General features: G+C 40.2%; 1 protein-coding gene across 1 annotated transcript; it reads left to right on the top strand.

Annotated features, from left to right (window-relative positions):
- Positions 1–4759: 4759 nt before the first annotated feature.
- LOC109467771 (coronin-7-like) lies at positions 4760–16225 on the top strand. The gene is made up of 26 exons (XM_019765823.1): positions 4760–4870; positions 5151–5250; positions 5605–5685; positions 5883–5965; positions 6393–6576; positions 6785–6861; positions 7052–7099; positions 7369–7455; positions 8108–8190; positions 8692–8746; positions 8923–8980; positions 9120–9265; positions 9693–9788; positions 10104–10280; positions 10578–10788; positions 10973–11151; positions 11431–11539; positions 11660–11743; positions 12032–12174; positions 12596–12700; positions 13084–13169; positions 13461–13599; positions 13849–13938; positions 15102–15218; positions 15585–15720; positions 16191–16225. Exons 1-26 carry the CDS (start codon positions 4808–4810, stop codon positions 16223–16225), a joined length of 2772 nt encoding a protein of 923 aa, XP_019621382.1. The 5' UTR covers positions 4760–4807.
- Positions 16226–19223: the final 2998 nt, after the last annotated feature.

Here is a 19223-nt window from a genome sequence, read left to right on the forward strand (position 1 = left end):
AACAGGGGTGGGTTTGAAATCTGTGAGAAAATGTGGAAATATTTTTGCTTGATGTCAATGTGGTATGACTTTTCTGAAATAACAGTAGAGTATTTTATATATCACACGGTTGTCATCGTTTCAAGAAAAATGTATTGAAAAACGTTCGTACTCTATATGGTGTAGATCGCAATTTTTTTCGTCTACAAAGAATATATTTCTGTCTCAAGTTAGATTTCTATACATCTAAAGACTGAAAGACCATAAAGTTGCATTTGTTCAAAACTACAACACAAACATTGTGCAAAGCTGCTCTTAGAAGCTAGTTAGTTTTACTGGTTCAAGAAGGCTTTTAGTCTATTAAATGTTGCAGAACTACATATCTATATAAGTATATATACACAATGTATTAGGAAGTCACCAACATTTGCGAACATCCAAACACACGAGTTTGCCGATAATGAACAAGAAGTGAGTTACTACATAAATGGGTTTCAAAATTATCAGCAGTGACGATGACATGAATTTTCAACAATAACAATGATAATGTATATCGAAACTGTCATGTTGCCTTTTCGTATCTCAGTGACACACGTAATTGTAAAAGCCGTTCTTCCATAGTTTGATCGGATACCATATTCAGTACGTATTGTGATTATGCAGGTTGTAAAGAGTTCTCAACCTCCTTGTTTGTGATAGGAAAATCTCATTAGATGTTGTAAAAGATTTTGATGAACAATTTCTTTCCGTAATACAATCAACCGTTGCCATCTGTACGTATACGTACCCATTGTCACGATAAACCATTTTTTAGTTAATGTATAAATGAACTCTAAGTGGTAACGACAGCCTTAAATACAACTTAAGGTCAATTTAGTTCTATCATACGTTTTTTACTTTGCCGCATCTGAACATAAAAATATACAAGCTTCAAGATACGTATACGTATAAAAGTGATTGGGCACCTTATGATGTACTTGATGAATTCATTACAAAGTGATAAATGAAATCAAATCGGTCTCAGTGGGGTTGTCGTTTTAAATGATGGGATAAAAGTGCAGACAAAGATAGACAATAGGCGCATCCCACGACACCATGCAATTGTAGTAAACGGCGACAGGTGGGATGCACAAGTGGCCCAGGGACAGAGTCTTCATTCATCCAATATTAAAAAGAGTCGCTATCTGTCTTACTCATATAAAATTAAAGTTTGACATTTTCCAACCTCTCAAAGGACTTCAGTGATTAAAGAGTTGTAAGTCCACAGCTGCTGTCCTCCTGAAACCTGTGTTCGGCGTGTGGTCCGTCCTCTCTGGTCTTCAAAATCCCGCGCGCCTGTAACATTTCAGTCAGCTGGTTCCCGCTATTCTCCACCCGCGCCTTGAATTCGATTTTGATGCCGGAGAATTTTCTCTCCGGAGTTCCCTCACTTTCCGGAGTCCCCACTCTTTCCAGAGTCCCTTCATTTGCCTCTTCCTCGGTCTCCTCTCCGAAATACATTTCTGCTTCTCCGGTACTACTCGCACTGGAGTCCGTATCGCTTCTGTGGTCATCAGAATCATCATCGATGATTTCGCACCTTTGCCTCGTGTCGTCATTCCTATATGTCATTTCCTTGGGACTTTTCTGCGGGTCCGGTGCGTTTTCCTGCGCCTCAGCAAAGCTCTTTTCAACGTCTCTCCTTTTTAAAGTCTCCGGGCAGGGTATATATCTGTCTCTATTGCCTCTAACTCTTTTCTCCTTCAGATTGTTCGCGATGTATTTAGATTTTCTGCAACACCCAAAACACGCGTTGCCCATATTGCTCTCCTTTCGAGTCTGACGGATTCAATTGTATTTCAACTGCAGTTGTAACTGAATTTCCTTCTTTTGACAACGTGGACAGGGTTGATATGAGCTATCGCAATCAGTGCTTCCCCCAACAGGAAGAATATGGCACACAGATAACAGTACGGACGGATTCAATAGCGGAGGGCAATGTTTGGACACACGGAGCCTGCACAGTTATTTGGGTCAAAGCACACACGCAGTAGAAAGACGCTGGTCCCTACTGGTTTCTTGCCCAAACACAGGCAACGTTCGTGGGCACGTGTCTATATTTGTCTTCTTGCCTCGTTTATTGAAATGAAATCTCCGGTAACATTATCCTGTATGACAGGATAGACAAAGAAAACGGTGACCTTCCCATTCGGAGTATCAAACAATGGAGCAATGAATTATTGATAACCTACAACAGGATGTTTTTATTCTGCTTTTGATAACTGAAACGCTTGAACCACTAGATAGCATACAAACATCATAGCATTTATGAATAGCGTCCAAGTGATATATGAATAAAGCTGACTTACAGTCTGGATATTTTCAGCATTATGATTTTATCTCAGCAAAACAAACCAGCATTTCATATTTTGGGACTGTAAAACGCTCCAATTTCACAGAGTAGTCAGTTTTAAAAGACCAGCCCTGGTTAGCATTGTGACCTAAATCAAAATATTTTACTACGAATTTTAAGGCATACTTATATCTACAACACAAGTTGTTCTGTACATGTGGCCTCTCATATGAACTACGTTAAACAGTTAGCTAACGCATAGTAGAATCATTTCCTGACCATAAGTGTCTTCTCTGGCAGATGTCGTTGAAACGGGCACTAACCTTAACCTCCAGCCGTCGATGATCAGGCCGTATTCTGAAAACGCCAGCCTGTCTGCGCGTGTGTGATTCAAGAACATGAAGGGATGACATAGAATCACGGGAAATCCGACACGTGACCGCAAAGTGACAGTCCAATTCTCATCATGATCGATCAGATCTTTCAGCTGCAGTGTACACGGCTTAGCTACAGCGCCAGTCATGGTATCTGTATCTGTATATAGCTGGTGGTATACCCGCCCTTTGGCGTAACACTCCAGCTCATGGTGGATTCTAGGTATCCAACGCGCAACAGGCAAATATTAGAGATAATCTTGAACTATGGTGAACATACGCACTGATTTAATACATCCATCATTTGGTAAGTTATATACTGAAGACAGCCTTGGGCTGATCACCAGGCGGCTATTTCTCGAAGTGCAGGCAGTAGACAATATCGGATCCCGACCTCCCCGCTCTTAATTTTAAGTGAAGAACAGAGGGCAGTATCATTTTCCAAAAGAACACATTTTTATCGGTACAAAATCAACCAAATTAGTAAAATGATGCCCACCTGAAGTATTGATTCCAATGAGATAATTGCTGAAGATCTAGGTCATTATTGGCTCAAAACAAGAGGAAAATTAAAAAGTTAAGGCGGAAAATTGATGAACAACTATCCACTCACACATTGCAAACCTTTTTTAAAGATCACCCCTGGATTTCGTAACAACCACAGAATAATGTAACGTTAAGTACAAAATGTGCAGTATTTTACCAATGGAGATTCTAAACAAACAAACAAACAAACAAACAAACAAACAAACAACACAGTTGCAGAGCGTATGCCGCTAGAGTTAATCGTAACTAAGCATTATGTAATCAATTATTCTCAAACATGATATTTACTGGATAGTTATAAAGTAGGTGCCAGCAAAATACAGAAGAGAATCGAATATGGCCGCCCCCTAGCGAATGTATATAGATGACGCATCATCGGCACTTGTGAATTTTATTTGTAACGTCCTGGACTTTAAATAACTGAATGTCTACATTATAACAGTCGTAACAGCATTTATCCAATCATATCAGTCATATTAGTTTTGAATAGTGGTGGTGGATTATGAAGAATACAACTAATCATACCACCACAGAATTGATCTCAAAATATTACAGAATGTGACTATTGGCAATACAAATGCTGTAATATGCTTACATTTATGATAATAGATTAACACTCATACAAGCTATTTTCAATAGAATTCCTTACGATCAGAAGTTATACATCTTACAAGTGTTACAATGTTTATAAATGAAGGTAATGATTTTTAATTGAAAACTGTATAAATGAATTTCATACTCATAGATCACATATGATCATAGACTACCCTGGGACCGAGAAGGTAAACGTGACTTTTGACCCTGTAAGCAGGAAGTGGTTTCTCCACGCCCCTTCCATGTGATTCAGACCGCTTTCCGTCCGGCTTTTGGCTCTTCCTGTAAGTATGTGGCATTTTTTATGTTTATCTGTGTGTTTGGTAAACGTGTGGGTTGTTGTAGACTGTTTAGAGACTATTGCCAAACCTAAAACACGTGTCTACCCTTGTCTGTTGAGCGAATTTCGTTCAGACATCATGTGACACGTACCGGCAGATTTGGTCTGGGATCACGTATCAGCTGATCACTGTTTACATTGTAGATTAATTATGATCTGGTGAAAGATACGTTAAGGTGTCAAGATTACAGTTGTTGTTGGTTATATTCTAGGGTTCTGAGTCTGAGTCTGATGCCAGGCCTGTCTAACTTAAAGCTGACAACAATAATTAACATCAACAAAAACATTATTTTATCGTTACTTGGAAAAACAACAGGCTAGATGAGAGTCAATGAGTCCCATAGTACTACGTACCCTCCATGCAGAAGTTTAGACTTTGCCTTATTTTTTACATGATTTTAGCCAATTTAGGCGTCTTTATTGGCCTTTTAGACTGCCCCCCTCCCCAATTTGCCGCAATTTGATACTGTCAATTTGATACTGTCTTGAAGCCAAAGATCTACTTGGAGATTACAATTAGCACTCAACCTCTTTGACCTTGCTCCCTGAATTGTTGCAATAACATTGCAATGATATCTCTATCTTCAGTCAGTTGAGTTTCAGCCGGTTCAGTTGAACACACATTGGTCTGCCGGTATCATCATGGCGTTCCGCTTCAAGGCTTCCAAGTACAAGAACGCAGCTGCCAAAGTGCCAAAGAAGGATGTGAGTCACATGATTGATTTTAATCATTAGATCGTTAACTACGTCTCACTAATTAACTGTTAAAGGGGCAGTTTAAAGCCCCACTTTATTTTTTTTTTAAGTTTAACACAAGGTATTTGGTAAATCAAGAATTGTGAAGGCTTGAATTATTATTATGATAATAATCATATAATCATTGCTTTTATATACTGTACTACTAGTAGGTACTTAGTAACAAAATTGTCATGAGCAAAGTCATCATCGTGCATTCAGTACAATCTGTTCTGTGACCACTTCTCAGGGTTGGATCACAGACATCAGTGTTCCTCGGGGACTGTCATCTCAAGGCAACCACATCAAGGCCAACTGTCACCACATCGCTTACAACCATGACAGTCCAGGTAAACCATGTGCAACTGTATTGAGTACTGGTAACAAAGATCTTTTATTCACAACCTTTTTCACAACAAGGTGTTGTAAACAAAGAACTATGCAATTCGATCATTTACCAACCTGATGAAATTATTCATGAACAAACATTTTGTTTTGGAGTCCCCCCTTTGATTATACTTTGTCTCAAAATAGACAGGCTATACAACAAGTCACAGAGAGTCTAGAATTACCCACTGACTTAAATCAGTAAACTACAAATGAGTTTCCAAGTTATGACAATTGTCAATTTTTTATTTATTTTTTTTTGGTCAATATTTGTTAATTGAAGAGGAATGTATGAAAATTGTCTTCCTATTCTGCAGGTGGGAACACCCTGGGTATATTACCTCTGAACAGTGTTGGCAGACAGGACAGATCTACCCCAATGCTACATGCACATGCCGGTATGTTTCCATTCAGTATCAATCATTTCCCCTGGATGGACAAGATATGTATTTATTCTTTTTTATTCATTGAGTAACGTTAGTTCATCTTTATCTATTGTGTTATGCCGTAAGAGACAATAGACACCATGGGCTAATGGTATTATCAATACTGATATAGCAAAGTGAGACAAAAAACCTTATTTTCTTTTCTGTAGATTTTGTGACAGACTTCGACTTCTCACCATTTGATGCGTTCACGGAGAGTTCACTTCTGGTGACGGGTTCTCAAGACTGTTCGGTGAGCTTGATATGAAATAATTACTAAGTGGAACTTTTCCATACTGTTTCTAAAAGTGGCAGATGTATGTAACCCGATGGACAAGTGTTAATAGAGGTTATATGTAATTTCAACACTGATGTCTGATACATGTACTTGTTGCCTTAATTAGGGGGTTGTGTGGCATAATGGTAGGGTGAGTGGCCCAGAACCCAGATCTTATGCCCTTGGGAAAGGCACTTGCAGGATCAACTTTCCTCACTCCACCCAGGTGCAAAATGGGTTCCTGACTTTGGTTGGGGAGGTAAAAGGCGGTGGAAGAAGAGGGTGTGGCCCTGCCTTCCAATACCTTGCCCTTAAGACACAATAGATAACAACAGCCTAAAAAAAGGCTATGGGACCACCTTTACTTACATGTACCTTTTCTTGCCTTGATTGTGATCTCCAGGTGAAGCTATGGACAATCCCATCAGGCCCGGTACTAGAGCCTCCCTCAGCCACAGCCACACTGACTACCCTGGACAGGAGAGTAGAGAATGTGCTGTGGCACCCGACAGCTGAGAACATCCTGGGTTTCTCCTCAGACAGATCTGTCAGGATATGGGACGTGGGAGTGCAGCAGGAGGCTTATGGTAGATTTCAGACAGCCAGGACTATGAAAATGTACTGGCAAATTGTTGCACAACAGAAAAACCGATTGATCTTAAATGCTTACTCTCAGTTTCTTCAGGCATACACATTTTGAAGAACCTATTGCATCTAGTGTGTAACAGTTTTAGCTGAATCAAGTATTTATAATAAGAAATGACATTTTCTATGCTTTTTCCTTGACAACTTCAGTGCTAGAGGATCACAGTGACTTAGTACAGAGCTTTTCATGGAAGGAAGATGGCAGCCTGTTAGCAACATCTTGCAAGGTTTGTAACTCTTAATATCTCCCACTCACCATCCTGTATTCACTCCAGAAGTAGTCTTTGTATCGGCTCATGAGATATATTGTGAATGATGTGCATTATAAATGTTGTGCAAGTACTGTGAGTTGTGTACACCATGTTGAGACTTACTTTAGTATGTAGATGTCAATATTCTTTTTTTTTCTCCCAACAGGACAAGAAGATCAGGGTTCTGGATCCCAGAGCTGGTTCAACAGTACAGGTACAGATTCAGGGAAATGTTAATAATGAATGCTGAAGTATAAAAAAAGTGTACTATGCCACAGTATGCAGGTTACATGTTTAGCAGGCCAGAATATTACTGTTACCCCCAGCCAGAATATGGGCCTTACCCAGCTACACTGGTATTGCTCTTGTAAGATCACAGCTCAAATATTTGCTCACTTCCGACAGAATTTGAAGTTGACATATCAATACCAAGGTATTATCATCACATGGTAAAATGGTACAATGGAGACTTGTATGTTCCAGGCAGGAGAGGGCCACCAGAATGTGCGAGACTCCCGGGTCCTGTGGTTAGGAGAGAAGGACATGCTGCTGTCTGTAGGCTTCAGTAAGGTAGGGACAGGGCAAACATCATCTGATTCACTTACTTATACTTAGGGGCTTTCTTCTGAGGCAGGCAGAATGTTCCAGCTATACTATCAATGTAGATATTAAGAGATATCTACAGATAGACATTTTTACCTCTTTCCATTTTTGTGTGTTACTGTTACCTGAAATGCATTTGGCCTTCAGGCATGAGTACAATTGTTTATTGCATGTAGGTTTCTGCAATAGAGTAATGTTGGATACACACAAAACACAATGATATTATACCCTTTTATAATGATAATGACTGCTTTTCAAAATATTTCCAGCATACGACATGTAGGCCTGTGTTTCCTATGTATTTGTACCTCTGCTAGAAAGAACTTGACTGTGTTTTGTAGGAGCTAGATTTGTCACTTTTTCTTTCCTTTTCTGCTTATTTTATGACTTGCTTCTTTGCTGTCATGTTGTTTTTTTCCATTAGTGGTTCTTTAGAGGTTCTGCATGCTACATTGTTTTAGTGTTAGAAGGCATGTTGTGCCTAGATCTAGTATGAAATTTAGTCTACTATTGAATACTTTGACTTGATATGTATCTGTCTGTTGTAGCTTGCATGGCTTGACTGGCAGTCATTGTCCATGCACATTGTATGTCCTTTCTTACCTGCACCCTTTATTAGATGCGTGAGCGTCAGTACATTGTGTGGGACCCTCGCAACATGGGCCAGACTCTGGCCACCGAAGCCCTGGATTCCAACACTGGGTACATGTCATTCTCCACTGCCTGTGTCGTCATGCCTGTCTAGATCTAGTTTAGTGTGGACATCTTGTGCTTTGGGCCTATTAGGCTTTGTCTTGGCTGCTGTACACTTTGTATTTTTTTAGTGGTAACTTGTAGAAAATGATTCATTAATGACATATCAGTACATACATTGAAATTTATGTTTTCATAAAGCACAACATGAAAATTCTTAGGGACCAACATACTTTTTGATGTTGGGTATGTTTTTAAAAATCTGTACAAATGTGCTTGGAAAAGCTAACAGATACTATCAATTAGGGTATGAGGCAAGGACCCAAGAGTGGTTAAAGCAACTTTTTATTTACAGTGATATATCTATATATAACAGCAATGACAAAGCAAAGTCTACAATAATTTTTAGATGTTTAGTGTTGAAATGTGTTGCATAATATTACTGGCTTGATGATGTGCTCTGTGTGTAATTGAATGTCTATGATTTTGTCCATTGTTTGTCTCTTTCAGTCCCATCATGCCACTGTATGATGCAGACACAGGCATGCTGTTCCTGGCTGGAAAGGTACACTGCAATCATGCCATTGAATCTAAAAACACCATTCCTTTGTCACTGCCAGGTTGCTTTTGTCCAGGATGCTCTTGAAATGTCCTAGGCTTCCAAGTTGTCCTGCTTTTGATAACAGAATGCTTTTGTTCCAGTGTTGTCGCTTACATGTGTATGTCAATTTGTTTCCACAGGGAGATTCTGCTGTTAGATACTTTGAAGTCACCTCCAAGCATCCGTACCTCACAGAATGTAAGACTTATAAATCCTTGTTTTATTCATCTATTTTATTCATATTTATGTTCGGAGGATTGGGTGAAAATTCATCTGTGTGCAGATGTCATCCATATATTCAAGACAGTGTGGCCTAATCATGTGTTATAATTTTTAGGCCAGCCCCATATGAGTTCGGAACAGGTGAAGGGTGTTGCCATGGTACCCAAGCGAGCGATGGATGTGATGACAGGAGAGGTGAATCGTGTGTTACTGCTGGTGCATCAGGCCATCATCCCGCTGCCTTACATCGTGCCCAGGAAGGTGAGAGTCAGTCTGCAACTGTGAGAGTCTGCAAAATGACATCTTAGTCTCAGGTTCAGTAGTATATGCCAGATAACCCCAGCTGGGTGAAGTATAGTTTTGGGTGGTACCAGTTTAAAATGAGTTTTGCATATCTTTTCCTGAGTAACTAGGATTGGAAGTGATCTTGATTGGGCGGAGATTTTGTTTCAGTTGACTGACAGGCATGCCCTGGTCACAGGTAGGAAGTGGTACGAGGTTGCCAGGAATGGATACTGCATAAATCATGGTATGAAACTAAAAACTGTGGTGTCATACCAGAGTAAGTTATGTCATACAATTGTATTAGTAGCATCCATCCTATGATGTAATTCAATCAGATATTTCCCTATGATCATACAATACAAAAACCCAAAGCACAAGGGTTATCAATATGTGTGTGTTTCAGTCATATCGTGATTTCCATGAAGACCTGTACCCTGATACAGCATCAGGACAGCCTGCCATGACAGCACAGGAGTGGATGGATGGTGGCAATAACCTGGTAAGGAAAGGTCACTGTCTAAAAATTGACTGCATAATCATATGATGTTTCCATTTGAAGAATATTTGTAGAAGTGCTGAATTAATGAGGCACCAAAAAAAGAACTACAGTGTTTAAAGTGTTTGAAGCTCTGGCATCTGTCGTGATTTTGAAAACTGCTCTTTTTGATATGAGGTCGAGTTATCAACCTTCATGTTACCAAGATATTTACTTTGAAAATTTTAACTAGAGTTATGTAATATTGGAGTATTGGAGTACTGGAGTATTACTCCAAAGATCTTATTCACATGAGTCGTGTTTTTGTCTGTTGGAAAGGTGACAAAAATCTCACTGGATCCAAAGAAAAGGCCCACAGCACCTGTAAAGCAGAGTGGTGGAGGTCCTCCTCCCCAAGCAGCAAGTGCCCCCCCTCCCAGTAAACCTATGGTACAACCCAAGCCATCTACCCAGGAGGTGGAACCTGTGACTAGCACACCTGTGGAATCTGTGAAGGTAAAGGGACTGTGAAGATATTTCTTTGCATGTAATCCTAGTGATGGGGTTAGCAGATATAAAGGAGTAGAAGAGCTAGGACTGGTGTTGTGCTCAAATAATGTCATGTTGATTTGATTAATGGGGGATATCCTCTGGTCACCTCAAAACCCAGGTGTGCATGCAAAGAAAAAAGTTGTTTTATTTTCTTTGGTACTGAAACTATTGCTGTTGTTGATTAGACGTCAGCAGTATGATGGCTGAGACAAAACAATTTACCAGTTTTGACCTTTTATTCAAAAGTGTTTGTCATCACAGGAAGATAGCAAGCCACAGCCAGCAGCTGTCCAGGTGCCTAAACCATCTGTACAGGTGCCTAAACCAGCTGCCACACCTGCTCCTGCACCTAAAGCGTCCAACAGTGAGGCAACTGCCAATGTTCCCAGCGAGGACACGGCTACAAAAGAGTCACCAACCGAGGACTCAGCTAGTCAGAAAGGGGCCAACAGGAAGAGCATGTTCCTCGCAGGTGAATAAAAACATGCGACACTTACCTTTCTATATGATATGTACTATCACTTTATATTATCACATACATATGTTTGTCAGAAGTTGATCACACCCACCTGTCATATTTTACCAACTTAGATGAACTTTCATGCTAATAGGTAGCACATACAATTGTAAGTCTTCATTTCACTTCATCTCTGCAGGCCTCCCCACGTCCAAGTTCCGCCATCTGAAGTGCACCACGCTACACAAGTCCACCCACATCGTCAACATCAGGAGCCTGAACGTGTCCCTGTACGGGGAGTGCGACGGTTTCCATGCCAACCCAGACAGGGTAGCCGTGCCGCTGTCCGTCACTGGTGGACAGATCGCTATATTTGAGGTAAGGGAACAGCTGTAGCTGTTGTCACTCACCTGGAATGCATGCTACTGGAAAGGGTTGCAGTCCTTAGAATGGAACATTAAGCCGTGGTCATTGTGCTCGTGGAAAAGAGCTTGGAATTTTCCCGGGATGATGAACCTTTAAATGATGTACATAAACTGTCTACTTTGTCATGACCTGTGGGAGTAAACTTAACTGAATCGAGATCACTTTCCTTTCAAAGACAAAAAGACAAGGTTCAATCTCTTTCAATAACTGTACTGCTGTCTCTGTGCACAGGTGTCCCAGCCAGGCAGGTTACCAGACACAGGAGTACCTACAGTACAGAATGGCACCACTGTCATGGACTTCTGCTGGGACCCCTTCAACACACACAGACTGGCTGTCGGTGGGTTTTGCATCATCATCATCATCATCATCATCATAGTGCCAGGGTGTTATCATTCCTATGGAAACCTTGGTTTCCTTCTGTTATCTAATTGGAGCTTTTTTCTTCCTTTATATATAGCTGCTGATGCCACAATCAACATTTGGAACATCCCAGAAGGTGGTTTGACTGAGACACTGACAGAGCCTGAGCTTAGCCTTCGAGGTAAGACAGAAATCAAACAACCTTGCTAAGTTAAGAAGAAGGAAGAGGCAAGAAAGTAACATGTCTTAAATCTTCATGAAACCATCTGTATATGGCATATTGGGCACTTAGAAATGCTTTATTTGGCAGATTTAGTTGTGGTTACCCGCATTCCAGACTGAACTATCAAGTGTTTACAGGAGAACTGTCGGGGGTGCTGAAAGTTCTGTAGTTGTTAATGATTCTTTGATCAATTGGAAATTATAGCTTTTCTGGTTTGTATGATATATTCTCACTATCATTTTCTAGGTCATGAGGAGAAAATCTACTGTATGAAGTTCCACCCCACAGCGAGTGACATCATGGCGTCTGCCTCATTCGACATGTCAGTCAGAGTGTGGGACTTGTCGGCAGAACAACAGGTCTTCAAACTCAGAGGACACACAGACCAGGTCAGATGTATTTCCAGGCATTCTCAGGAGTTAGTTAAAGACGCTTTGTCTATAGGGTCCAGCTTTGCTTCAAAATGTGTCTAGAGCACTTAAAACACATTAAAAAAAATGTACAAAATAAGTTCTTTGAATAATATACAGTGCCGTCAAATGGCCGAGTTGCTACGCTAGCAGACAGGAGATCAAGAAATCACAAATTTCGATCCCAGGCATTTTTGACGTGTTCTTGGGAAAGGCACTTTACACAACTTTCCTCATTCCACCCAGGTATAAAATAGGTACCTGACTTCAGTCGGGGAGGTAAAGGGGTAGAAGGAGAGGGATGGGCTCCACCTTCCAACATAGTGGATCAACAACCCCTGCCCCTATGGCCTAGAAGACTATGGGACTACCTTTATGTATTACTTTAATCTTTCTACAGATCTTCAGCCTAGCCTGGAGTCCTGATGGACAGTACCTGGCCACAGTCTGTAAGGATGGAAGCATCAGGATATATAACCCACGGGACAGCACCAGGCCACTCAGGGTGAGGCTGTAATATATTTCACTTCAGGGTAGAGCATCTGCATTGCAGTTTGCTTAAATTTCTGGTGAGAATTTCGTGAGGAAGAGATTTATTACTTATTATGGGACAGAAGTATTGTTTTGGGCAGTGCCTCATTGTAATTTGTATGTTTGAGTCCAGAGTGGCAATGGTTGATAGAGACATGGAGGTGGTTTTGGCAGTTGATTTATAGATATACACGTATATTGAGTTGAAAGCTACAACCTTCAATTTGTAAATATGTTTTTTAGACATCCTCCTCAATTCAAACATGTCATATGCACATTACAAGTAGATAGAGCAAGCCGTACTTAACCCTAAAAGCCTAATAAACCTTTTTTCACATGTTTAACCCTTTTCCACAGGAGGGAGATGGCCCAGTGGGTGCCAGAGGAGCCAGGGTGGTGTGGGCATGTGACGGGAAGTGCCTGGCAGTTACCGGGTTCAGCAAGTCAGTCATTTTCTTGAACATTCATCATCTTAGTGAAAGACAACAAAGTAATTCTGATACTTTGGAGTATACATGTAGTGCGGGCATTCAACATTGACATCATCATGAGGCAAGAAATATGTACATGTATAAAAGTTCCTCTCCAGTATACAGTTTTCCGGTGGGTTATGCATTGTAAACATCTTGTATTTGTCTTAAAACACTTGCCTTGAAGTAGAAAATTATAAACCAGATTGAAGCAATGACTAGATGAAAATGATGAAATTTATACAAAGCAATATGTACTTTCAGGTCAAGCACGCGGACTGTTTTTGTATTCAATGCAGAGGACCTATCTGCACCCCTAACCACTGTAGGCATTGACGAATCTACCACAATCCTTGTGCCTTACTATGATGAGGACAGCAGGGTGCTGTTCCTTACTGGAAAGGTAGGGGGCTCTCTTGTACCTTCCCGAGTATTGTTGAACAGGTACATGTATGTTGAAAGTGAAGGGCAGGATGTGATGGATTGTAGTTACATTTTATTGTTCTAAGTTTTAGATTTGTTTTCAGCAATGATGATACAGACTTATGTTGTTTTGGAAGTTTGCCAGAGAAGATATTAATAATTATTGAAATGTCAAAAATTGCTGACTTCAAACAGATCCTTTTCATTCTATTTTCCACTGATATTTTAGGGAGACAGTCAAATTTTCTCGTATGAAGTCAGCACAGAGAAGCCCTACCTCATAGAGCTGGCAACTACAGCATTCAGCTCACCACATCAGGTAATAGTGTGATTGTAATTCAAGTAATGATTGTAAAAACCACCCTCAGTCAGTAGATTACTTTGATGCAATGGTTGTAACTTTGAAGTTTAAAAATGACTCCACAAGCAAATAAAGTGATAGATTTTGAACATATGTGTAGTAGTGGCGTCGGGTGGCGTAGTGGTAGATCATTCGACTGTGAACCGGGAGACCCGGGTTCGAACCCGAGTCATACCCGGGACATGTCTGAACATGCGCCCCGACGTTGTGCCCTTGGGAAAGGCACTTTACACGACTTTCCTCACTCCACCCAGGTGTGAATGGGTACCTAACTTCGGTTGGGGAAAGCCGTATTGAGGTCACCTTGTGGCGCCGAATGGCAGCCGCACAGACCCTTGCGACAGTTCCACAAAAATTGTGGAGAAAATATATGTGTTATCATGTGTATTACTTGTTTGTTGTGATTTGTATGGATTATTATGTGATGCCCTGCATCAATTCAGCCGTCAAAGGCTGCGACTGCACGGGTACTGTTTGGACAATAAAAACCTTTATCATAATGGAATTGAATGTACATTTTACCTAGTACTTCCAATCATTCTTCGTCATATTCTCTGCAATCTATCACCATTACATCATATGGGCCCACGAGTTATTCTATTTTAATATTCCATCTAAGTTTATGATGCAATGTATGACGTTATTTCCTATAAGCTTTTACATACAGTAACAGTTTTGCTTTCTGTGTTACTTATCACGTTTATGTATTTGTCGAAAGTTATTCTGAAGTCACAGATGCAAGGAAGGCCAGAGTAGCAAGCAGCTGCATTTATGCTTAATACTCAAATCATAAATAAATAATACTTTTTGACAGAGAATGTACATTACATTGGCTTGTTTCCTCTGGAATACGAAATCTGCCAGTAGCAGCTGCATCTGCTTTATACCCAATTTAGAGGCAGAGATGCATTATTGACTTTCCCTCCCTCAAATACATTGTATGTTCAAATCCCAGCTCAGCGTTAGCGAGCCATTAAAAAGTCCTCCTGTCACACCTTGTAGAAATACACATTCCTCAAGCCACCTTACATCATTACATACATTCTTCAGTACATTTGTACACAGGAGTCACAGCTAATGTTTGTGCCTTGGACATCTATATTCCATGTCTCTCCTCACAGGGAGTATCTTACTTACCTAAGAAGGTGTGTAATGTCAAGGATGTGGAGTTTGCTCAGGGCTTCAAGCTGAACAAAACCACTCTGGAGCCGTTATCATTTACCGTGCCGAGAATCAAGGTAGGATTTACATGTAGTTCCTGTCTTTGTGGTGTGTGATTTTCATAAAGCTGGTGTGTTATGCCAAAGGGCAGTTATATCAGCTCTGCATGATACAGATGCAGATGTTGGAGGAAAAAATACAGTTGATTATTAGTTGTACTTTGGAGGGCCAATGTAGATAAGCCATGGAACAGGCTGAATAAAGTTCTAAACGGGAACTACCTAAAGGTTTTACCAAGGAACGACTGGGGTTTGAAAGATGTTGGTTAGCTTGAGGAATGAATGAGTCCACTCTACTCTATAATGTAGATAATCCACGATTTTGCTCAATAATCAATTTTGTAGATTTAGTGAATATTATGTACATGGCAAACTATTTTTCAGATGGAGTTCTTCCAAGATGACCTGTTCCCTGACACTAGAGCATGCTGGGAGCCTGCCATGACAGCCCAGGAGTGGTTGGAGGGAGGAAACAAAGTACAGAGGACCATCAGTCTACAGCCTGCAGACATGAAACCATGTAGGTACAATAAACCGTGTACTAGGTACAATACAAAACAAGAAGAAATCACACTCCCATCTGTGAATAGTTTCATCAGGTTGGTACGTCACTGAATAAAGAGACTCTTTTTACACAACCAAGATGTTTATTCAGCCAAGGTTTCGGAGACCATCTTTCACCTTCCTCAGGGCAAATCTGACTGGTTTACATTGCACAACACATGCACAGGTGGTCATCTCAATCAGTCTTCCCCACCCTTCTTGGCTTTCTATGGGACATAGTGTTGCACTTAGTGAGTGTCATGCTGGTCAATTCTCTGATGTTATCCCATCGTTTCCAATACACCCCCAAACCAGAGTTGCCCAAAACATCATACTTCTATGCAGCTATGTATTTACTCGGCACACAGACAGTCATGGTGAATCAATAGCAAGCTTATGGCATATTTTATCAAGATTTTATGAGTTCTTCTCGTTTTCCTTAAGCAGATTATGAGTACAATTTTGACAAAACAAGAGTATAGCCTACTTGTGATATATAGATTTTACAGATTTTGAAGAAATTTAATTGCCTCATAAATTTGATATTTGTGTAGCCAAAATGATATGATCTTCACCTCCAGTATATGTGCATAATCATCTTTGCAAAAAAATCTACCCCATATTGCTTTAGATTTCAAGCTGGAACTTACAGATAAGGCTCCCATGCTCCTCATCTATCATCTAACTATTGTTTTCAAACCAACAGTATAATAACATTCACCTCCTAGTATTTGCTTGGGGTGAATGAATCTCAAAATACCTGCAATTTCCATCCTTAACTAAGCCCATGAGAGGTTGAAGCCTGCACCTGAACGGAGAATATTGCCGCAATATGTGTGTAATCGAACAGAGGCAGGTAGTAAATCTGACAGCTGACATTTGCCTCATTTATCACAACATGCACGACGTTGTCAGAGGAGCAATCGCTGTGTTCCTTTGCGCATGAAAGCGACATTGCTGTCATAAAAATGCTGCATTGTGCCTAATGAATCATAAGACTTAGTGCGGGTAATTCATCTTGCTCTTACGCTGGATTGGTTTGACACAACTCCTGGATACGAATGACTTGTTAAGAATGATGAAGAAAAGGATGAATTATGGATGAAGGAGAATTTTGTTGGAATGCTGTAGTATGTTAATTCCAATTTGGTAGGTCTCCTTGGTAGCTGTATATGAATTGTTCTCTGGAAACTTGATGCTAAAAAATACAGACTGAGAGTTACAGCACACATACATACACATTTGCACACACACACACACACACACTCAGTGTCCTCAGAAAAAGTTGAACCCGGCAGTAGACTTTTACAGCAGGAATAAAGTGTAGACTTACAACCAAGAACAGATCTAGCCATTTGTACCCATCTTTATGACTTAAGTGCAAAATCAATGGGGAATTGTCATGAAATGGTTTTTACAGCAGAGATGAGATGGAATTTTCTGCCTTTGCGTCCCTCATGAGAAAGATGAAAAGCAATCAAGTCTCGAAATCTGTAGTAATAAGTAACCACAAAAGTCACTTGGGAAGGATCATTGATTCCTAACGATGAGAACTGTAAATGTCAGTTGTGCTGAGTATAGCATTGACAGCTGTGGTCATTTTCATAGTTTTAAGCTTATGATATTTTGTTTTTATGCAGAAAATGACTACTAACAGTACTATTTTTCATGTTCAAGTACTAGTAGCTGCCTCCATATCCCTATGAGTAAATATGACTAATAGCATAAAAGAGAAATTGCAACACATAATATGATTTTTGTCTGAGAGCAGTCTCTATCTAAACCATTTACAATCGATAAATATGGTGTTAGCATTTTCTGTGTCTCAGTCTGTAGTTTTAACCAATGCCAAGTGGTCTCATTTGAATGAGCCTTTGCTAAAGGAATGCATTACTGACTACATGATGAACTGTTCCACATCGGACAGAACTGATTTACAACAGCCTTAATGACTTTGACGACAATACTTCTTTTTCGGCTCAGACAATGGTTAGCAGATGACGCCTGTCTGTGTAGATGATCTATCTTTACTGTTAAATCAATTGTAATTCAGCCACAGTGAAATACCAGGAGAGATGTGTGGGTATATCCAGCCATTATTTCTGTGTACTGGGGAGCGATCATGGGCTAGCCTTTGCTCGTTTTGTGCATCAGACTCCCAGCAGCAACTTGTTTCCGCTAACATCACAATGGAATTTTGAATCATATATAGAATTGTGATTGTTCAAAGGATTGAACTGTGGCAAATTGACTACTGCTGGTGACGTTAGGGCCTGCACATATCCAGTTTCAAACCCAGTGGTGTAATCAAGTGTAATGTAAGGCAATAGATATAGTGATAGTAAATTTCTCAACCTAAAACTCTTCTGAAAAAAAAACCTGCAGTTCCAAAACAAATGGGCCTGCATGGTGACAAACCTTTGAAAGGTTTACCTAAAAAGGCAGAAATATTGAAAAATCATGTCCCCAAAGCATGGATGACTGCTATGTTGTACATTGTATATTCTGGATATACACCCAGGAATTGTTTGAACTGGTTACTGTATTTTCGTTTTTTACCTTGTCTGTAACCTTGACTTTTCACAGCTGCAATTTTCAAGTCAGCAGCATTAAACATCACTCACAGCCTTAAAATGTGTCAATTACAGGCATTACATCTCAAGCAGCCTTTGTGGCAAATTGAAGGATTTCTTTTTATTGAGTCCTTCCTAGGGATAAATTGAGCCCTGGCTTCCATTTCCAGTCCAGATTTAGCCAGCTACCAGCACGGAAGTGCATTACAACAGGTTGGGAATGTCTTGGGAATGTCAGAGATTCTAGAGTTGAAACCATTTGGCATCTATTTAAATGTCTTTTATGGACTTGTTCAAAGACAGGAGGCTACATCTTTCAACCGTAATGTGGATAGTCAGAGTCTTCTGCAGTAGTCTAGAAATGACTCTCACAAGTCAATAAATTTACAGTTTTCAGCTCCTATATCCTCTGGTTTGCAATGTGCACTGAAAGCAATATTATTATTTACTCTACATTATCTTCGGTGCATTTTTCCCAACCCAATAAATTTGATTAACTACGCCTACCGGTACACATAACATTAGATCCCATCGTATCAGATACGCAGACGGAGCTTTGAGGTCACCAGTTTGACTATGTAATCTGGTTGTAAATCCATAACTCAAGGACAATATCTGACAACAGAGATAACAACTACAACTTTAACAACCAGATTATTACCCAAGGTGTTTTTTGCCGGGCCGCTGGAGCAAGATTGTGGAGTTTTTAAGAGTGCTGTTCCTATTCATGTGACTATCTACAGCTTGTAAACTTCATGTATTTACAGTCAAGCACGTCAGATGGGCTGTTAAGCGCGGTATGTTTGGGCTTGTAGCAGATATGGTAAAACATTTGGGAGGCTGGCTGGCAGTAATTGTAAATCTTGGTCCAGGAATAGTTGGCATGCAACTTTCTTGTCTTCAAACG

The sequence above is a fragment of the Branchiostoma belcheri genome, unplaced genomic scaffold (assembly GCF_001625305.1).
Source record: "Branchiostoma belcheri isolate BF01 breed outbred unplaced genomic scaffold, Haploidv18h27 scaffold19, whole genome shotgun sequence".
In the NCBI taxonomy this organism is placed as follows: domain Eukaryota; kingdom Metazoa; phylum Chordata; class Leptocardii; order Amphioxiformes; family Branchiostomatidae; genus Branchiostoma; species Branchiostoma belcheri.